Source organism: Pecten maximus, chromosome 7 (assembly GCF_902652985.1).
Source record: "Pecten maximus chromosome 7, xPecMax1.1, whole genome shotgun sequence".
NCBI lineage: Eukaryota > Metazoa > Mollusca > Bivalvia > Pectinida > Pectinidae > Pecten > Pecten maximus.
This window is the reverse complement of record NC_047021.1, coordinates 13,413,500-13,434,042: the sequence shown is the minus strand read 5'-3', so window position 1 is coordinate 13,434,042 and position 20,543 is coordinate 13,413,500. Positions and strand designations below refer to the sequence as shown.

General features: G+C 36.0%; 1 protein-coding gene across 2 annotated transcripts in view; it reads left to right on the top strand.

Moving 5' to 3' along the window:
- The window catches only part of LOC117331668 (protein MCM10 homolog), a 39,082-nt gene extending 19,126 nt beyond the window's left edge, over positions 1 to 19,956 (top strand). For both annotated transcript variants that reach the window (XM_033890496.1, XM_033890497.1), the window contains 10 exons: positions 330 to 428; positions 868 to 1,023; positions 1,408 to 1,487; positions 4,192 to 4,421; positions 10,322 to 10,448; positions 13,392 to 13,537; positions 13,807 to 13,920; positions 14,857 to 15,005; positions 18,578 to 18,620; positions 19,719 to 19,956. In XM_033890496.1, the coding sequence (XP_033746387.1) occupies positions 330 to 428; positions 868 to 1,023; positions 1,408 to 1,487; positions 4,192 to 4,421; positions 10,322 to 10,448; positions 13,392 to 13,537; positions 13,807 to 13,920; positions 14,857 to 15,005; positions 18,578 to 18,620; positions 19,719 to 19,817 (1,243 nt within the window). In that variant the 3' untranslated portion in view covers positions 19,818 to 19,956. The remainder of the gene's footprint in view (positions 1 to 329; positions 429 to 867; positions 1,024 to 1,407; positions 1,488 to 4,191; positions 4,422 to 10,321; positions 10,449 to 13,391; positions 13,538 to 13,806; positions 13,921 to 14,856; positions 15,006 to 18,577; positions 18,621 to 19,718) is intronic.
- Positions 19,957 to 20,543: the final 587 nt, after the last annotated feature.

The window sequence follows — 20,543 nt, the reverse complement described above, 5'->3', positions numbered from 1 at the left end:
CTAAATAGTTAATTAGCATATCATCTAATAGCATTTGTTTAAATAATATTTCACTGTGACTCATTATCCATCTTAAAGCATTGCTGTTCTTTTCAGAAGTTCTTGTATGTTTTTTTTTCTTAAATTTCATAATAATGTAGGTTCCCTTCACTCAATTTTGAGGCTGGTTAGTTTGTCATCACTCTGCAATATGGCTCTTTTTCAGTTTCTTTTTTATGTTTTTTTTTTTTGTCCATGTTCAATTTTGAGACTGATAAGAACCAATTTTAAGTGCTTGTACTGTCATGTTTGTCAATAAAGTCATAATTGAATTGTATGCTTTAAATCAGTTTCACAGGTATGACACCAAAAGCACATGCTTGGGCTCAAAACAAGAAGAAATCAAGTTCCTTTTTCTTTTACCAAGGAGAAACATTTACAGATCTAAGGTAGGATTTTCATTGTCTTTATTACTGGTGTTTAAGTTTTGGGACTTATAGTTCAAATGCTAAACACTTTTTTCATTGCTGCTTCTCCAGAAAACCACCTTATGTACACAAAAACTCTAGGTCATGTGTAGAGTTAATACCACATGATTCATAATTAAATAACTTAGAAGTAAGGTAAGTAAATGACAATTGATGATGAACAAGTGGAATCAAGGCGTCACTTTTCTGTCTACATTGGCATGTACACCAACATATAGTTTGAGTTAAGTTCTTAGAAAGTGTTTGTTAATATCACTTTTAAACATGTTTTTCTGAAAACAACACTTTTTTTAGTAGACTTCGCCAATCTTGTTGAGATGTGAAGTAGAATGTCATAATACTGAACCACTTGAAGCACATATTTTTTTGGTTATGTAGAATTTCTATTACTACACTGTAGGCCTCCAACAGATAAGAAGGACAAAGTGACATTGGGTAAGCTGTCTGAGAAACAAGCTGTCCAGAGTAAAGGCAAAGTGACAACAATGTCGCTACACAAACTGGAACCAGAGGACCAGAAACTGCTCAACGACCTCAAGGACAAAAAAAATGAATTGTAAGGGACACACAGTCACACTCGGACTGCTCCATTGGTTGTAAATATGTTATAATGTTAATGTGAATTTGAAAATAAAGTTCAGAAATATAGTATTTATTTACAACACCAAATTCTTTGAAAATAATGTAAAAAAAAAAATGGCTATTAATGAAGCATTCTTCAGAGCCTGATTGGCTTCACATATTCTATATCATAAATTAGAAATAACAAACTCTGGAATTTAAGTGTTTTAAGCGTGCCCAGAAATTTGATTTAGATAAAGTTGGCTCTATGTATACCTGTACTAGAGTGGATATTACCAAAAGGAGATTGGTATTGATGTTTTAGATACAAACATGAATTATTTCAGAATGAGACTATTTCATTGTGTTATCTTTTCAGTGTGGATTTACTGACAACACCCACAGTTGGTTCCATGAACTTTGTTAAACATCTAGTAAAAGAGGAGAAATATGAAAAAGGTAAAATGTTAACAGAGCAAGTTTTCATACTACAGTCAAACCTGTCTATAGCGACCGCCCAAGGGGCGGAAGAAAAACGGTCACTATAGACAGGTTGCCTTTATAGATAGGTCAAAATTATTGCACCAACCAATTTACTTAAAACTGCCATAAATAAATTGTCATTGAACAGGGCATTCAGAAGACCAGTCAGAAGTTAAATAAATGCATAAACTTTATAAATCTGAAGGGTTTAATATTTAATGATTTTGTGGATCCAAACACAAAATATAACTCAAAATGGTCTTATGGATAATTTGTTTTAAATATTTTGTTCTGAAATAATGCTATAGGGGCCTATGTATCTGTCAAATTATCTCCCTTTCTTTCATAAATAAAGAAAAAGAATACACAATAATGAATTAATTATATTTGTGTTACTGCTAATTATTTTGTGTTATAGTCTTACTTCTTAAAACCAAAATTTTTTTTTTTCTTACCCGAATTGAAATCCGGATATTTGTGTCAGTTTACGACTTTTTATTAGTATTGACTAATTAAAGATGGCGGCAGTACAAACGCTAGTACCGACAGCTACGATTAAGAAAGGCATTATTGGCTTTCATGTGAGTAAATATTGTTGACAGATATGACCAGTGTTTGTTATTGAAGTGATGTATCCTAGTTGTAATCACAAAATTAACTGACCGTGTCAAATGAAGCCACCTGTTCACAGCTGTTGGAATGTAATACTGACACGCATGGTGGCCCGACCCCTCTCTTACCGAGCCCCAGGCCAGGGCAGCTACAGTAATCATAGTCTAACAGGTGGTAGGGGTCTTTTGTTTATATACTCAGGCCAGGGTTGTGGTGGTCCTTAGTTTGTATAATGAAGCCAGGGTCGATGTGTCTGAATTTTCCGGGGATTTTATGAGGGATGACTGCCGAGAGCAGAAGATGGCTGACAGAAATCGGTCGCTATAGAAAACAAATAAGCGACCGCTGTTCCGAAATCACCGGTCGTTAGTCACATTAGACAGGTAGTCGCTATACAGAGGGTCATTATATAGTAAAATCTCACGGGGAATCTTTAAACCGTTCGTTATAGACAGGCAGTCGTTATATACAGGGGGTCGTTAGAGCAGGTTTGACTGTACTTCTGTACTTCTTTTCAACTGGACACTTAATTAGCCTATTGAAATTGTCTGTAGTCTGCCGGTGAACAATTCTTATTATTTAAAGCTATTTATTGGGAAGTACTGGTCCTGTCCAGGAAGGAAATTTCTGAAATTAGATTGGTATGTTTCCCTCAGTTTGTAGTTGTGCCCGTTCAGTTGGAGACTGATCATGAAAACAAAAAGGGAACAGGCAGCCATCTTGGATTTTGACAGTTGAAATTTTAATATTGTTGCTGTTTCTGGAGGCGTACTGGAAGGATATTTCTGATAATTGATGTGTAGGTTTCCCTCGTTTCTTAGTGCTGTGTCCATTCAATTTTATATCTGATATGAAGAGAGATAAAAAAAGAAATAAAAGTGTGCATCAGGTGGCCAACATGGAAATTGGCTGTTGAATTTTTGTTATCAACTTTTTTGCAAACTTTATAAATGTAGGTTGCTATCAGTCCCTTGTTATTTCCATTTGATTTTTAGACTTCTCAGACAAACAAAATAGCCGACAAGCAGCCATATTTGAATAAAACAAGTTGCTCGTTACTATTAGCTCTCCTGTCCAAAGGGCCAAGTAACAATGTGTACAGGTGTCATTGCAACATTTCAAGATCGACTGGTCTCTGTCAAGCTCTGGCTGACTGTGAGCGAAAATCATGTCTAACTGTATGTCTGTGACGAAATGGTAACTATATATTATTGTTTGATGGGACATTTCATCTAACGACAGAGTGTATATACATACCGTACCGTATAGACTACCGATCAGGTGTAGACATATTCCCCTGTCACGCTCGGGTCAGTAATGGGCCGTAAAGGTGACATAACTGGTGGTGGTGGTGGTGGTGGTGGTGGGGGGGGGGGGGGGGGGGGGGGGGGGGGGGGGGGGGGGCGGCGGCTACAAAGGCTGCAGAAGCAAATTTTTTTTTTTAGCCTCCAAGGTCATAGGGGTAAAAATTGTTATAGCACAAAAAAACTGGTTCTTTTGATTAAATGAAATCTGTCATCAAAGAAGTGTATACTAGGTATGTGATGCACGTCCATTAGGCCTATTGTTTCAAAGTTAGATATTGTTACGTTATTATTTTTCAGAAATGAGATGGATTTTTCTCAGATTACTTACGTAGGTTCCACTTGCTTTCAAATGATTAAGAGGAAAGATTAGAAAGTAGAGAAAAAGTCAGTCTCGATGGTGGATGCCAAGATCTGTCTACAATCCCTTGTTTTCATAAAGTTACAAAAAATGTGTTAAAGAAAACTTACACTTTGTATTTGGTGTTTATCTATAGATAATTATTTGGACTTTATAGTTGTAAGTGATATATATCTCCTTCATTATCATTATGGACAGTTTTATATAAAGAGAGAGAAAACGGAAAATGAGATAGCATGTCTATATTCCAATCACAAGTCTGTGAAGTTATACAGAAGTATCTAATTCCTTTGAGACACATGATCCACTGATTTGATTCATTCAACAAACTGGCAATTCTCAGGGCAAGAGGTTGGTCCTCTGACAATTCAGCAAACATAATCCTAAAATTTCCTACTTTCAGAAACTGGTGGGAACAAAGTGTTGGTTCAGTCCATCACTCCAAAGGAACTTTTACAGCAGCACAAACTAGCAGCACGAGAGAGGAAACGAAAGCTGGCCCAGGACCGACCCATTAACCCTCTGGAATCTGTCCCCACTCTTGGCAAGGGGTTCTCACCAGGCAGTGAAATCTCACTGGAAGTACAGTTTCCTCGAGGAAAATCAGTTGGAATCACTATGGACATAGCCAAGGTATCGTGATGCTCCAATTATCGAAAATAATCGAAAATTGTTTGATTAAAAATAAAAACAAGTGTGTGATTGTGATTTTCAAAACTTGATTAATCGAAGAATTATATATATATACATGTACATATAAAAAAAAGACTTGCAGATGAGAGAAGTAACAGTTGTACTTTATCAGTCCTCTATCCCATCATCTAAATTTAGAATGAATTATTTTCAGATTAATCAATTCATCCTTGATACATTTGCCGATTACCAACACTACTGTTACCTCTATCTGATACAGGTCAAGTACTGGTTAAATTACCTGTACTATGACCCATATGTAATGCAGGTAAAATAATGATGAAATTACATGTATACAATGACCCTTTATATGTAATCCAGGTAAAATACTGATTTAGTTACATGTACTATGACCCCTGTGTAATTCAGATAAAATACTGATTAAATTTCATGTACTACGATCCTAATGTTATCCAGGTAGAGTACTGGTTAAATTACCTGTATAACGACCCCTGTGTAATCCTGGTAAAGTACTGATGAAATTACCTGTATTGCGACCCTTGTGTAATCCAGGTAATTAAATTAAAGTACTGATTAAATAACCTGTATTACCACCCCTGTGTAATACAGGTAAAGTAATGACCATACTGCAATTTGACCATAAAGATCACTGATATGTAAAATCAGCATATCAAGCAGTATGTATTTATTAGTCCACTACCATTGAAAATGGGGGTTGGGGGGACTACAGGTTCCTAGCTATCTGTCCAGTACATTGTACGTAACAACATAGATGGTCAGTGCTCTAGGGGCTTAATTCCCTGTGGGATTTTGATCATATTTCACATAATTAAAAAGGGCCATAATATCTTGGACAAGTTCGAGTTACAGGGTTGTTAGGACAAGGTCAAGGTCACCATTGCTATTTTTAGAAAATCCGAATTTCTTTAAAAAATCACTAATGTAATAGCTGATCTTTTTCGTTGTAGTGAGAACACATTGGATGTGGTGCATGCATAATCATGCTCATTTGAGTCATAATATGAACGCGAAAATTGCATTATTGTCCATTTTGACCACATCCCCAATATTTCTTGAAATTTTCTGGACACTGGGCTTCATGGTCTTCATCTGAGTGTGATGGGGCCTTCGATAACAATTGTTTTACCTCAGTTGCAAATTCACCTGTTTACCTAATAACAATCTAGAAAAATTGTACCATTTTTTACCTGGCTTACAGAACTTAATGTGTGACTCAACACTTCATATTCAACTTGAAATCTTGTTGTGGAGATTCATGATTGATTTGGTACGGTTTAATATGAAATGTTTATATGTACTTTCTTTCTTGGTTTGGAACTTTCAAATTATCATTATTTTGTGGGTACAAACTTTGGTGGTTAGCCCATGCAATAACAATAATACATATAAAAATATTTGTTGTATTTATGTTCATGTTTACATATATAGCAACCTAGAAAACAACAAAAGTTTATACACAACAAAAGTCTTTACACAACAAATTCTATACACAATAAAAGTTTATACACCACCAAAAAGTATACACTACAAAAGTTTCATGTTATACAGTACAGTATATATGTCAATCATATTTTCCAACAATAATGCATTGTTTTACAGTGATATGAAGTTAGTATAAAATAAAATTGCAATATGTTTTAGTTATTCCAGGGATAAGTCCAAGTTTAATTGTAGGAAAATAGTATGACATATGTTGTCATAATATACTAGGTGTTTTGTCATAATATACTAGGTGTTTTGTCATAATATACTAGGTGTTTTGTCATAATATACTAGGTGATTTTGTCATAATATACTAGGTGTTTTGTCATAATATACTAGGTGTTTTGTCATAATATACTAGGTGTTTTGTCATAATATACTAGGTGTTTTGAAATTTTTTCACACCTTTGATACCTCCATTTCAATAAATCAAACTGATCTAAAACAAAAGTCTCTGATCATAGGAGATGCATTGAAAGATTAAAAGATGATGATGACGTTGACCTGTATTCTTTAAAAGGTACTATTGACCAGAAATTAAAATTTGTTTATTACTCAACATATATAGCTAATTTAAGATGAACACACAATTAATTACACTCTGTAGTGTTATAAGGTACAAAATTACAAGATTATAAATAAATATCATTAACAATACATACAGAGACTGGGGATCATTGATGATAAAAATGAGATAGATTCCTGTTTGTTTAATATCTATATAACTTAATTTTTCACAAATTTGTGTTCCAATGATGTTATGTTTCATGTTGAATGAGGTATATAAAAGGATAAGATATGACTTCTCTCTATTGATTTATTGTACAGACACATCAGGCTAACACAATTTATTATTGTAGTTTATAAGCAGCCATCTTTCTCTGTTCATCCTTTATGTCAGTCACAGATGTATTGAACTTGTTGAGAAGTGTGAATTCTAAGAGGACTTGACATGTTAATTGTTTGATGTATCCGGTGTAGTCACATTAAGGTGTACGCGAGCCTGTTGTTGGGCCTCAGTAGCCAGCAGGCATCCCATTACACAGATTGTGTATCTATAAGGTACAAACATAGCTGTCCATTGATTATTGTATATAAAACATATTAACTGCTGATATGTCCATCTACTAATAAGTAGTGTTTGGTCCGGAACTTCCAGTGACTGGCCTTTGACGAGGTTCTATTATATTTGCCTGTCCGTTTGCTTGCAGCATTTGAGCTGATATTCTAGCAATGATTTAATTAGTAGCGTGGCGTTAGACATGAGGTTACTGCCACTCCTGTACAAGCTATCTTTTCCTCTCTGACCTACCATACCTTGTTACACATATCAAAAATAAACTTCCAGTTTATGTTACCGTTTAATTTCTGGATACTTTGTGGAATGGTAAATGGTAGCATTGCTTTATATGCGTAGAGTTACAACTGTCTTTTGATTGGGTGTAGCAGTCAGACATCAGATAGTAACTATTTAGATAATTAGAACATCTCATTCATAAAGTCAAGAAGGTGATTTTGTGAATGGGAAAGTGGCTCTCACATTTCATTATTGTGGCCCTAGGTTCCCCAGCCACTTTATCAATCAATAAATGTCTTGTTTTCTATGGAGGTTGATAGCTTGTCAGATAGGCAGTGTCTGATAGCATGTGACGTTTATGGCCATGTAACCAGTCCTGTTTGTCAAACCAAAGTCTAACCAGGAAGTTTTCATTGTGCAAAAAGTGTTCAGAAGAGAAAGATTGTTTTATATTGTGTAATAAGAAAGGAGTGGTGCCCAGAATAGCCGATTTTCTGGCCATCCTAACATTTTACCGTTTAACTTTATTTAGATTTATGTTCATGCCCTGTATGGCTTAGTAGGGGCATACAGTTGTTAGCCAACTCCCAAACTGTAGTCAACAGTGGCGACAAAGGGAGAAGGAAGTGACATTTATGTTGTGGTTTGTGTATTTCCGAATGTCTTATGACATAGTTAACAGCCATACAGCATGTCAGATATATCACTCTTTAACAATAAACCATTTATTTACTAACTCGCCCTCGTCACAACCACATAAATTCTATAAATACTATTAATACTTCTATATCAGAAAAATACATTTGAAGTTCCAAATATCCACATATTACCTGGTAAGTTACTTAAAGTATCCATGTGCAATATTTTCTGTACTGGACTGGTATTCTTTTCCAACACACAGTCTTTTATTTAAAACTACAATTAATATCTATGTTTAATTGGTTATAATTTAGGAAAAACACATTTTTTCCACTTTTGAAATATATAACATGTTCACCATTTACCAATATCTTGTTATCTAATTGTAATGATTGAGTTAATATATCATCTGGGGGTGTGGAAAGTAAATGTGTACATGAGACCCATATCTGAATTACATTACTCCAAAAGGCATTAAATTTCTTAGAAATTTTCCATTTTCCATAGACCTTCCCTGTTCATGTCCAAGATCTTTTCACCTAACTTTTCTATCCCCCTCCCCCCTTCAAGGTAGCTTTGTCATTTTTGACAAAGTCTCAAGTGACCTATTCTTATCGCCTTTTGTCCGTCGTCGTCCGTCCGTAAACAATTTACATTTTCAACTTCTTCTCCAAAACCACTAAACCAAATTCAATGAAATTTGGCAGGGAGTTTCTATGGCTGAAGGTCAACTAAAATTGTGAATTATATGATCCCCATCCCCCGGGGGCCTGAGGGGAGGGGCCAAAAAGGGTCAAATTGATTAAAACTTCAAAAGTCTCCTTCTCTCAGATAAGGTAGAATCAAACACTCTTCATAGATGAAGGGTCTTAAGGTGCTCTACCAAAATTGTGAATTTCATGTCCCTGGGGTCTCACGTTTGCCCCTGGGGAGGGGGTAAACTTTACTATAGTTTATATAGGGGAATCACAATTTTGACTATTATTTGTTGGATTTGTATTGGAATTCATTCTAACTTGGTTCAAATTATCAGCATGGGATGACAGTTTGATGGTATGTACATGTTGGCCCTGGTTGACCCCCAGGGGCTGGTGGGCGGGGCCAAAAAGGGTCAAATTGACTGAAATTTCAAAAATCTTCTTCTTACAACCCAAATAAGGTAGAATTAAATACTCTTCACAGATGGAAAGGTCTTAAGATGCTTACCATAATTGTGAATTTCCTAGCCCTGGGGTCTCACGTTTGCCCCATGGGCGTATAGTAGTATAGGGAAATCACATTTTTGACTATCATTTGTTTTTGTTTTGAAATTCATTCTTTCATTCAAATTTACTGAAATATTTCAAAAATCAGGTGACCGTTAAGGCCCATGGGCCTCTTGTTAAAGCATTTAAGCATTCTAATTTATTGATTGTACCTTCCATCATTGTACCTCCCATCAGAAAATGTCTGTCTGTCGTCCAGAGCTACGCTATCATGATATCAATCATATGATACAAAATGAAGCATGTTTTATAATCAATAAACGTTTGATAAGTTTTACACATGTATGAATATTCTGTACGTACTAGACCATCATTTTTCGCAACATGGCAAACTACAGCCTTTTACCAGGAACTATAAACTTATACTTACAATCTTTGTGGACTTTGAGTTAAACTGCAGTGTTTAAACTCATTTGATATATTGTTTTTGAGAAAAGAATTCGAACAGGTTCAATACTTTTTGAAGGTCTCAACAAACTTGATCTTGTCATATATACAAGTTACCAATACAATTTGTCTATGTTCTCTAACACACAAATTAACTTATCCTCTGACACTAGTTAACATGTTAAACATGGCTGACATGCAACTAAGTTAACTAACAGTGATAAAATCTAAACCAATGTAAAAACTAACAATAGTAAGATGGTTGTCTATTGATAACACTATATCTTTTTAATTGATATATGATTAATTTAATAGATAAGCCCTAACCTGAATAAGGCGAACCATGACTGATTGGTATATTTATTTTTGCTTATGTGTTGTAAATCTTATGTTAAATATACATGGCATTCTATGTAAATTCATGCTATAATCGTAAACCCATTTGATTACTTTCATTTTCAATAATCTTCATCACAATCCAATTCTTTAAAATCTGTTTTCAATTCCCAATCTGACCCCAACAATGTGTTGCTTTGCAGTAGTGCTTTGTCCGCTGTGTGTAAACTTTTCACATTTCAAACTTCTTCTCAAGTTCCACCAGTGGTGTCTGTCATGTCACCAAGTTAGGGGAAGAATCTATTAATACAACAAAATTGTAATAAGAAGTATTATGAAATTTTGACCACTTCCATTAAAATTACTTGTCTCTGATTTTTAAGATCCACATTAATGACAAACCAAGCTTGGATGACCCATCACAGATGACTAAATACTGTTTTTACTTTTAGAAAAAAGCCATTGCAAAGATTCAGATGAGTGGAGGAATAGGTAAAGATGACCCAAATGCAGTCAGAAAAAAAAATCGTTCTCCTGAATCCAATGTCAACATCAAGAAGAGAGTCCATGAAAGTTTGGGTATGACAACATGTTTCAAATTGTACATATGCATAGTGATGTATATTGTCAGTTACAATAAATTGATAACTATTTCAAGGTGTATATATGAATGTTTGAATTGGACAGGGCCTTTTTTTGAGTCGGTTATTATCTAAATAAAACAAAAGGAAATTTAACAACTCCTAGCAGTATATTCTTACACTCCGTGACTAGGTCTCCTAGCAGTATATTCTTACACTCCGTGACTAGGTCTCCTAGCAGTGTATTCTTACACTCCGTGACTAGGTCTCCTAGCAGTATATTCTTACACTCTGTGACTAGGTCTCCTAGCAGTATATATATATATTCTTACACTCTGTGACTAAGTCTCCTAGCAGTATATTCTTACACTCTGTGACTAGGTCTCCTAGCAGTATATTCTTACACTCCGTGACTAGGTCTCCTAGCAGTATATTCTTACACTCTGTGACTAGGTCTCCTAGCAGTATATTCTTACACTCCGTGACTAGGTCTCCTAGCAGTATATTCTTACACTCAGTGACTAGGTCTCCTAGCAGTATATTCTTACACTCCGTGACTAGGTCTCCTAGCAGTATATTCTTACACTCTGTGACTAGGTCCCCTATCAGTATATTCTTACACTCTGTGACTAGGTCTCCTAGCAGTATATTCTTACACTCTGTGACTAGGTCTCCTAGCAGTATATTCTTACACTCTGTGACTAAGTCTCCTAGCAGTATATTCTTACACTCTGTGACTAGGTCTCCTAGCAGTATATTCTTACACTCTGGGACTAGGTCTCCTAGCAGTATATTCTTACAGTCCGTGACTAGGTCTCCTAGCAGTATATATATTCTTACACTCTGTGACTAGGTCTCCTAGCAGTATATTCTTACACTCCGTGACTAGGTCTCCTAGCAGTATATATATTCTTACACTCTGTGACTAGGTCTCCTAGCAGTATATTCTTACACTCCGTGACTAGGTCTCCTAGCAGTATATTCTTACACTCCGTGACTAGGTCAGCTAGCAGTATTTCTTGTATTTGAGTAGAAAGTGCAAAACCATCTGGGATATTGTCTTAGTTTGTCCAGTTATCATTCAATTGGGCTCTGTGCATTTGTCCGTCTGTCCGAGGGCTTTTCTTGGCTGTAGCTTCAAAACCTTTCAACTCAACCTCAGAAAACTTCCTGTATACATTAGGTTAGTGTCCTAGATATGAACTCTAAGGTCGATATATGTATCATGTTTGGGTTTTCATACCAACAACTGGGCCACGGGGATAGTGCCACATTTTGCAGCTCCTTGTTAGGGTCCAATATCAGAGATACAGGTGCTCTATATACAAATCACTTTGTCTGTCTGTCTCTCCACAAATTAAGTTCCTGGCTGAAAATGTTAGCATTTTAAAAAAATATTTACAGGAAATTTGGTCAAGATGTTCAGTTCACAAAATTACATACTGAGACAAAATCAAGTTAAAGGTTGTCATTTGGTCCAAATGTCAAAATCAAATTCAGTAGCTTTTCACTAATAAACATTTTGTTATGACATTAAAATACAAAATCGGTCAGAATTCAACAAGAAGTCAATATATTGACAGAAGTGTTTCGGGGTGTCAAATGGCAGCAGGGGCGGGCATTCATGTCTTCCAGACATTTTCTAGTTTTCACTGAGGAACTTTTTTATGACATTATGAAGCAAAGTTGTTTAAAATTAAGCTAGAAATCAACTAACCAAAGATCAAAGTCACTAGGTCAAATATCATGGTAATGTTTTGGGTGCAATGGCAAAGGACAAAAGTTCTAACAATGACCCTGGCTATTAGTGGGGAGTGTGGAAGGTAATTAAGGTTTAGATTAATAGAATCTTTCCCTACCTTGAGGGTGTGACAGAGAAATCTCAACCTGAGGGGGAGATTATTGAATGTCCAACCCGAGGCTTGCCGAGGGTTTGGACATTCAAGAATCTCCCCCGAAGGTTGAGATTTCTTTGTTACACCCTCAAGGTAGGGAATGATTATTTTTCCCCCATCTCTTTTCTTTATGTTTTCCCATCGGCGATCTCCGTCTGTTTGTAAACAAGTACACATGTCAAAAAAACCGCGGGAAATATGCACACATTTCCATCAATCCATTTCACGTGGGGTGACGTCACTCACTCATCACTGTCCGACTCGGAGTAAATCACACCAGGTCGCTTTGAAATCGACTTTGTGTGTCATTATGGCTGTGGAAATGGATGTTAAATGTTCCCCCACTGATTGTGGATACATAAAACACCGATCGTGTGACATCGGACGGAGTTGGGCACAAGGAAATGCTGTTGTGCGATCTTTTTACTTGTGACAGTTGAACAATTTTGTCGCGATCGGTGCAGGTAGGTGCACTTGTGCTCTCAGTTTCAGTTGTAGGCCTACAGTTGGGGGATTCATTTGTATTTGAAAGAATGGCAGACATTTTTTGTTTTTGGAAACTGTTCAGTTGTCTGTAGTTGTTTAGAGACTGGGGATTTTTGTATTATTGTGTACACAATTTGTTTGTTGACGTAGCAGACGACATAATGTAAACAAAAAAAGTAGTTCCGGTAGTACTTCCGGTGAAGAAAGTGAGCGCGTGCAATCTGTCACACCCTAGGGTATGACAGATTGCACGCGCTAAAAAAGACAGAAATCTTGTACACTCAAAACGGGAGACAAATCAGTGAAAGGTGGGAGAAAAAACAAATCAAAGCTAACAAGTATTACTGTAACATTTCCGTTAGCCAAGCAAATGTGGAATTGGAAGGAAACAAGAGTTTCATCATAGTACAAGAATAATGTCAAACATTAACCTCAGCAATATGGACAGATAGCTTCTTTGATGATGATTGGGGGGGGGGGGGGTATTTAAATCACCTTTACTGACCTGTCTATAATATATAGTACTGAGATCGTGTGATAGCATTTAATTTTGGTTGTAGATTGCAACATCCAGTCTAAAGGTGATAGTTCTTCCCTGGAGCCACCTAGAAAACGCTCCAAGCTTCTGGGGAATATAGATGTCAATTCTGAGGAATTCAAGCAGCTGATGAAAGTACGCTCAAAACACAAGGGGGCCTTGGCTGAGGTATGTGTAACAGCTGACACTTGTTCAAGTGTAGACAATATTTCTGACGCTGTAATTGAGTTAACTAGCATGTTAATGAATTTTAGCTTTATATGTAACTGAAATAAGTACATGAAACATACATACTCCTGCTCCCATTTTGAAAGATGTAAAGCTAAACACAATATTTAGCAAAATGTGGAGTAAAATAACAAACAATTTATTTTCAAAGTATTAATAGGTTTGAAAATGTCTGCTATTTCTTTGAATCACTACATTATTATTAACAGGTGGAAGCTGAACATGAAGAGAGGTACTTCATGGCAATGGAGAAAAAGGAGAAGTATGAGGACAAGATGGCCTCCATTACGGAAATGAAATGCAAAGTATTTACCTGTGTTCAGGTGAGTCAGTTTTTGCATTGTGCCACTTTTTAGTTCATGAGGACAAAGTCTAGGGAGCTATACACACTATAGACAGCAAGGTTAAAGTTTTTATAAAACGGTGTTGTATCATTTGAAAGTGATGATACAGCTTAGGTGTTTGACATGTGTATTCCTTGTGACAAGACCTTTCCATTGGTACTACATTTGTGAAACTGCTGACCTTGACCATGACCTTTGACCTAGTTTAAAAATCTTTGACCTTGGCCACTGTATGTTAACTGTATAAGATAAGGCTTTCATATTTGAAATGTGTTCCTTGTGCCAAGACCTTTTGATTGCTACAACATTTGCAGACCTGCTAACTTTGACCTTTTACCTTTGACCTACTTTTAAAAATTAATTCCTAATTTCAACCCACTTGGCAAGTTTCTGAGAACTCTTGTTAGGTGATCTACACTGCCCCACAGTGTTAAGAACTCTCTATTAATATAATACAGAGGAAGGAATTACAACACTGAACTATGGCCCCCTTGTTCTGAAGTGTTTTTATTGGCTGATTAGTTTTGTCCAGTGGCTTTATCAGAACATTTATTCAATATATATCTCTGCTAAAGTACAAAAAATTATGGTTCTTTATTCTAGAAGTAATTTCTAGAATCTTGACCCCTAAGGATAGGACATCAGATCCCACATCCCTAAATTGGAGTTTGAAACCTTGTTATTTTCTGGTAAATATTGTTATGATACTATAAATTGTCCTACGTACCCAGAATCTGGGTAGTGTGCAAAGTTTTTTGTCCCGACAACAAAGCTGACATTGCTTGTAAAATTAGATTTTGTTGCCACTAATAAGCAGATCAAAAAGAGATATTTGATATGTCTGTACCAATTACACAAGCACACCATGATTAATGCCTAAACAATCCACTTATTGGCTATTTATTTTCCTTTCAGTGTAATTATACTGCGTTTAAACCAGGTGACTCATGCAAAGAAAATGGGCACACAGTCAAGACAGTTGAAGCAACAAAGCGATTCTTTAAGTGTAAAAAATGTAACCATCGAGCCATTTCCATTCACAAATATCCAACTGAGCCTTGTAGGTAAGTAACTAGAATATATGGCAACTCTTTCTCCATTCCAGAAGGCATACCATTATCTTTTTGATATAATACTATAATTAATTTGTCTTTGTTTTCATGGTAAATACTCAAATGTGATTGGTCGAAAAATTCTTTTCATTCTTCTATGAAAGAAATTCCGAGAATGGTGCGAAAAATGTGACGTCACAATATGACAATTGACATTGCGTATTGATTTGAGAAAAAGAATCCCATTTAAAACCAGTAAAATTGTACATAAAACATGTTTTAAATTAGAAAATCATTTTCAAAAATTGATTATAAGCGTTGATGTCAATTATTTTTTAGTTTCATCGGGGTATGAAACAAATTTGATTACAAACTTCTGTAAGAATCTGCTACGCGGATTCATACAGTTTGCAAACAAAATTTGTTTCATACCGCGATGAAACTTAAAAAAAATGACATCAATGCTTAAGTGAATTGTGATCAAGTACAATTTTATAGCAAACATCAAAATAAACATCTTTCTTTTTTTGTTGTATGTTACACTTTAGGTTAAATATTTGTAACCAAGATAATTTTAATAAAATACTGTACAGTCCATCTTGTTTGGATTTTCTCAGATAGTATTAGAGACCCTTTTCTTACTATGGAACATATTCCTGTGACTCTGTCAGCAATTCTTTATAATTATCAATATTAAATTAGCATGGTAAAATGGTGAAAAATGCATATTTTAGTTCCTTTGGACAAAAATTAAAATATGGAAAACATGCATGAAATGGTGGTGATTTGTAAAGGTTGATCTTTTGACATTTTTATTCAGATTGATCTTTTTAAACAATAGATTTTTTTTTAGATAATAATAGTATTTCATTTATCTGCATGAAACCATGATGAATTCATTTTTAGCCCACCATCATCAGATGGTGGGCTATTCAAATCGCCCTGCGTCCGTGGTCCGTGGTCCGTCCGTCCCTCCGTCCGTCCGTCCGTCCGTAAACAATTCTTGTTATCGCTATTTCTGAGAAAGTGCTGATGGGATCTTTCTCAAATTTCATATGTAGGTTCCCCTTGGTGCCTAGTTGTGCATATTGCATTTTGGGACCGATCGGAAAACAATATGGCCGACAGGCAGCCATCTTGGATTTTGACAATTGAAGTTTGTTATCTCTATTTCTGAGAAAGTATTGAAGGGATCTTTCTCAAATTTCATATGTAGGTTCCCCTTGGTGCCTAGTTGTGCATATTGCATTTTGGGACCAATCGGAAAACAACATGGCCGACAGGCAGCCATCTTGGATTTTGTCAATTGAAGTTTGTTATCTCTATTTCTGAGAAAGTATTGAAGGGATCTTTCTCAAATTTCATATGTAGGTTCCCCTTGGTGCCTAGTTATGCATATTGCATTTTGGGACCGATCAGAAAACAACATGGCTGAAAGGCAGCCATCTTGGATTTTGACAATTGAAGTTTGTTATCTCTATTTCTGAGAAAGTATTGAAGGGATCTTTCTCAAATTTCATATGTAGGTTCCTCTTGGTGCCTAGATATGCATATTGCATTTTGGGAACGATCAGAAAACAACATGGCCGACAGGCAGCCATCTTGGATTTTGACAATTGGAGTTTGTTATCGCTATTTCTGAGGAAGTACTGAAGGGATCTTTCTCAAATTTCATATGTAGGTTCCCTTTGGTGCCTAGTTATGCATATTTCATTTTGGGACCAATAGGAAAACAACATGGCCGACAGGCAGCCATCTTGGATTTTGACAATTGGAGTTTGTTAACGCTATTTCTGAGGAAGCACTGAAGGGATCTTTCTCAAATTTCATATGTAGGTTCCCTTTGGTGCCTAGTTATGCATATTGCATTTTGGGACCAATCGGAAAACAAAATGGCCGACAGGCAGCCATCTTGGATTTTGACAATTGAAGTTTGTTATCCCTATTTCTGTGAAAGTACTGAAGGGATCTTTCTCAAATTTCATATGCAGGTTCCTCTTTGTGCCTAGTTATGCATATTGTATTTTGAGACTAATCAGAAAAAACAACATGGCTGACAGGCAGCCATCTTGGATTCTGACAATTAAAGTTTGTTATCGCTATTTCTGTGAAAGTAATGAAGGGATCTTTCTGAAATTTCATATGCAGGTTCCCCTCAGTGCCTAGTTATGCATATTGCATTTTGAGACCAATCAGAAAACAACATGGCCAACAGGCAGCCATCTTGGATTTTGACAATTGAAATTTGTTATCGCTTTTTCTGTGAAAGAACTGAAGGGATCTTTCTCAAATTTCATATGTAGGTTCCCCTTGATGCCTACTTATGCATATTGCATTTTGAGACCAATAGGAAAACAACATTGCTGACAGGCAGCCATCTTGGATTTTGATAATTAAAATTTGTTATCGCTATTTCTCAGAAAGTAATGAAGGGATCTTTCTGAAATTTCATATGCAGGTTCCCCCTCAGTGCCTAGTTATGCATATTGCATTTTGAGACCAATCAGAAAACAACATGGCTGACAGGCAGCCATCTTGGATTTTGACAATTGAAGTTTGTTATCGCTATTTCTCAGAAAGTAATGGAGGGATCTTTCTGAAATTTCATATGCAGGTTCCCCTCAGTGCCTAGTTATGCATATTGCATTTTGAGACCAATCAGAAAACAACATGGCCAACAGGCAGCCATCTTGGATTTTGACAATTGAAATTTGTTATCGCTTTTTCTGTGAAAGAACTGAAGGGATCTTTCTCAAATTTCATATGTAGGTTCCCCTTGATGCCTACTTATGCATATTGCATTTTGAGACCAATAGGAAAACAACATTGCTGACAGGCAGCCATCTTGGATTTTGACAATTAAAATTTGTTATCGCTATTTCTCAGAAAGTAATGAAGGGATCTTTCTGAAATTTCATATGCAGGTTCCCCCTCAGTGCCTAGTTATGCATATTGCATTTTGAGACCAATCAGAAAACAACATGGCTGACAGGCAGCCATCTTGGATTTTGACAATTGAAGTTTGTTATCGCTATTTCTCAGAAAGTAATGGAGGGATCTTTCTAAAATTTCATATGCATGTTCCCCCTCAGTGCCTAGTTATGCATATTGCAATTTGAGACTAATCAGAAAACAACATGGCCGACAGGCAGCCATTTCGGATTTTGACAATTGAAGTTTGTTATCGCTATTTCTGTGAAAGTACTGAAGGGATCTTTTTCAAATTTCATATGTAGGTTCCCCTCAGTGCCTAGTTTTGCATATTGGGACCAATACGAAAAACAACATGGCCGACAGACAGCCATTATAGCTAAATCTTAAATTCTGTATATAGGTTCCCCTTGTTTGAAAAGTACTAGAGGGCTGTTTCTGAATTTACACAGATAAGTAAGACTTAGAGGAAGGGAAAAGTAGGGAAAAGATCAATCTGACATGGAACCTATAAAGATCATTCAATGGTGGGCGCCAAGATCCCTCTGGGATCTCTTGTTTGTTTTTAAAATACAAAAATGTAAAAAAAAATATAATTATAACAACCAATATAATTATAACAACCAAAGTTTATGTTATCTGCTCATTTTCAGAAATTGTGGAATGCAAAGCTTCGAAAGGACATCAATGTATCAGGTATGTACAAATCTATTGTGTTATTGTGATTATATAAAGATCATAAAATAGTCATATAATTGGCTGTTTAATATCTGATCATATAAAGATGGGAAAATGTAGGCATATAATTCGCTGATATCTGTGATCAAAGATGGGACAACACACATCATCTGAAGATTCAACCTTTTATTGTAATTTCCTTTCTTGGGTCCCTTCCCTAATATCACATCTCCAAGTGATTTTCAAAATAACCCAACTACTCATTAGAAACCTTACATATCAATTGCCTTCTTGATCTATTTTCAATGTCACAGGGGTAAAATAGTAAAAATTAAATTGCAAATCTTCTCAATTTCAAAAAAAAACAAAAAAACAACAACAACAACAACTCCAGACCACTCATCTTTTGCCAGTAGGTTCACACCAATGACATATTTTGGGTATTTCGGTACCATAAACTGACTTGGACATTGCATCTAATTTCTATACAAAACCTACATTCTGATATTCATCATCAATGAATCTTATCACCTCTGTAAGAGATTTCCTGGAACTTCACTGACATAATAGAATCAACATGAATATTGGAAATACATGTAGTAATTTTGCCATGATTCATAACTGGCCAAAGGGCAAGTGAGCTTATGCTTCGCTGCTGTATCCGTCTTTCGTCTGACATCAACTTTTCCCTTCTAAACAACTTCTCAATAACTTAGAGACCCAGAGACCTGATATTGGATCTGTAGCATGCTTGGGTGAAGGATTACCAAGTTTGTTCAAATGAATGACCTTGACTTACATTCAAGGCCACAAGGGTCAAATATGCTAAACAATTTAAATGATTTCCCAATAACCAAGAGACCTAATATTAGGCCAGTAGTATGCTGAAATTAAGGGCTATAATGGATTTGAATGAATAAACCTAGCCTACTATTATATTTGAATAAACTGGTAATTAGCTGAGCATCTGCATAAATATCAAAAGATAAGCTTCAAATTTGCATTAGAAGCAGTTGAGCAATTCAGGCCTATTGGGCCTCTTATTGTTGATGTTGTCTTCATATAGATGTATAGAGTTTATAGAGAAAAAGTTAAACCAAGTTTTTCTTCTTTCAGGAAAAGAAAACAAAAACCCCATCAGAAGAACTGTGTTTAAGAGGAGACGAAATAAAATACCTAGGATCTATGCAGGAAAAATCCTTCCTTAATATATAAACTAGTTTAGAATGATGGTATACATTCATGAAATAAAACAAAATGTTCAAATTTGATTTCAGCATTCTCAATCTTGAATTTGTAGAATGAACAAAGCGGAGGTATAGATCATTTCAGTTAATTATTTTAGGGACACATTGGGATCCCCATCCTAACCTGATAATGTGGCATAAAGAGATATACACAATCATGATCTAAAGATGGGCCCTGGGGTCTTTCCCCACCACTATGGACTTAGTTGCTTTGATATATCTTTGAAACCATTGGGATCCCCACTCTATATAACCATGTACAGGTATAGCATTGTTCGACATAAGATATACTGGCTGATCTAGAAATAGGCCATTGAGGCTTTCCCCTCCCCAGGGACTCAGTTTCTTTGTTTTATTTTGAATCGTTGGGATCCCAGCCCCATAAACATATATAGTATTGTTTGACGTTTGGTCAGATCCAACCAGGTGAGCGATACAGGCACAATGGGCCCCTTGTTTATTCATTTTTAGCTCACCTGGTCCGAAGGACCAAGGTGAGCTTATGCCATACCGTGGCGTCCATCGTCCGTCCGTCAACAATTGACTTCTTCTTCATAACCACGGATCGGAATTTGACCAAATTTGGTCAAAAGCATCACTTTGGGTTGGGGACTCAAAATTGTACAAATGTTGAGGCTGAACCCCCAGGGGTCTAAGGGGCGGGGCCAAAAGGGGTCAATTTGGCTAAATTGAT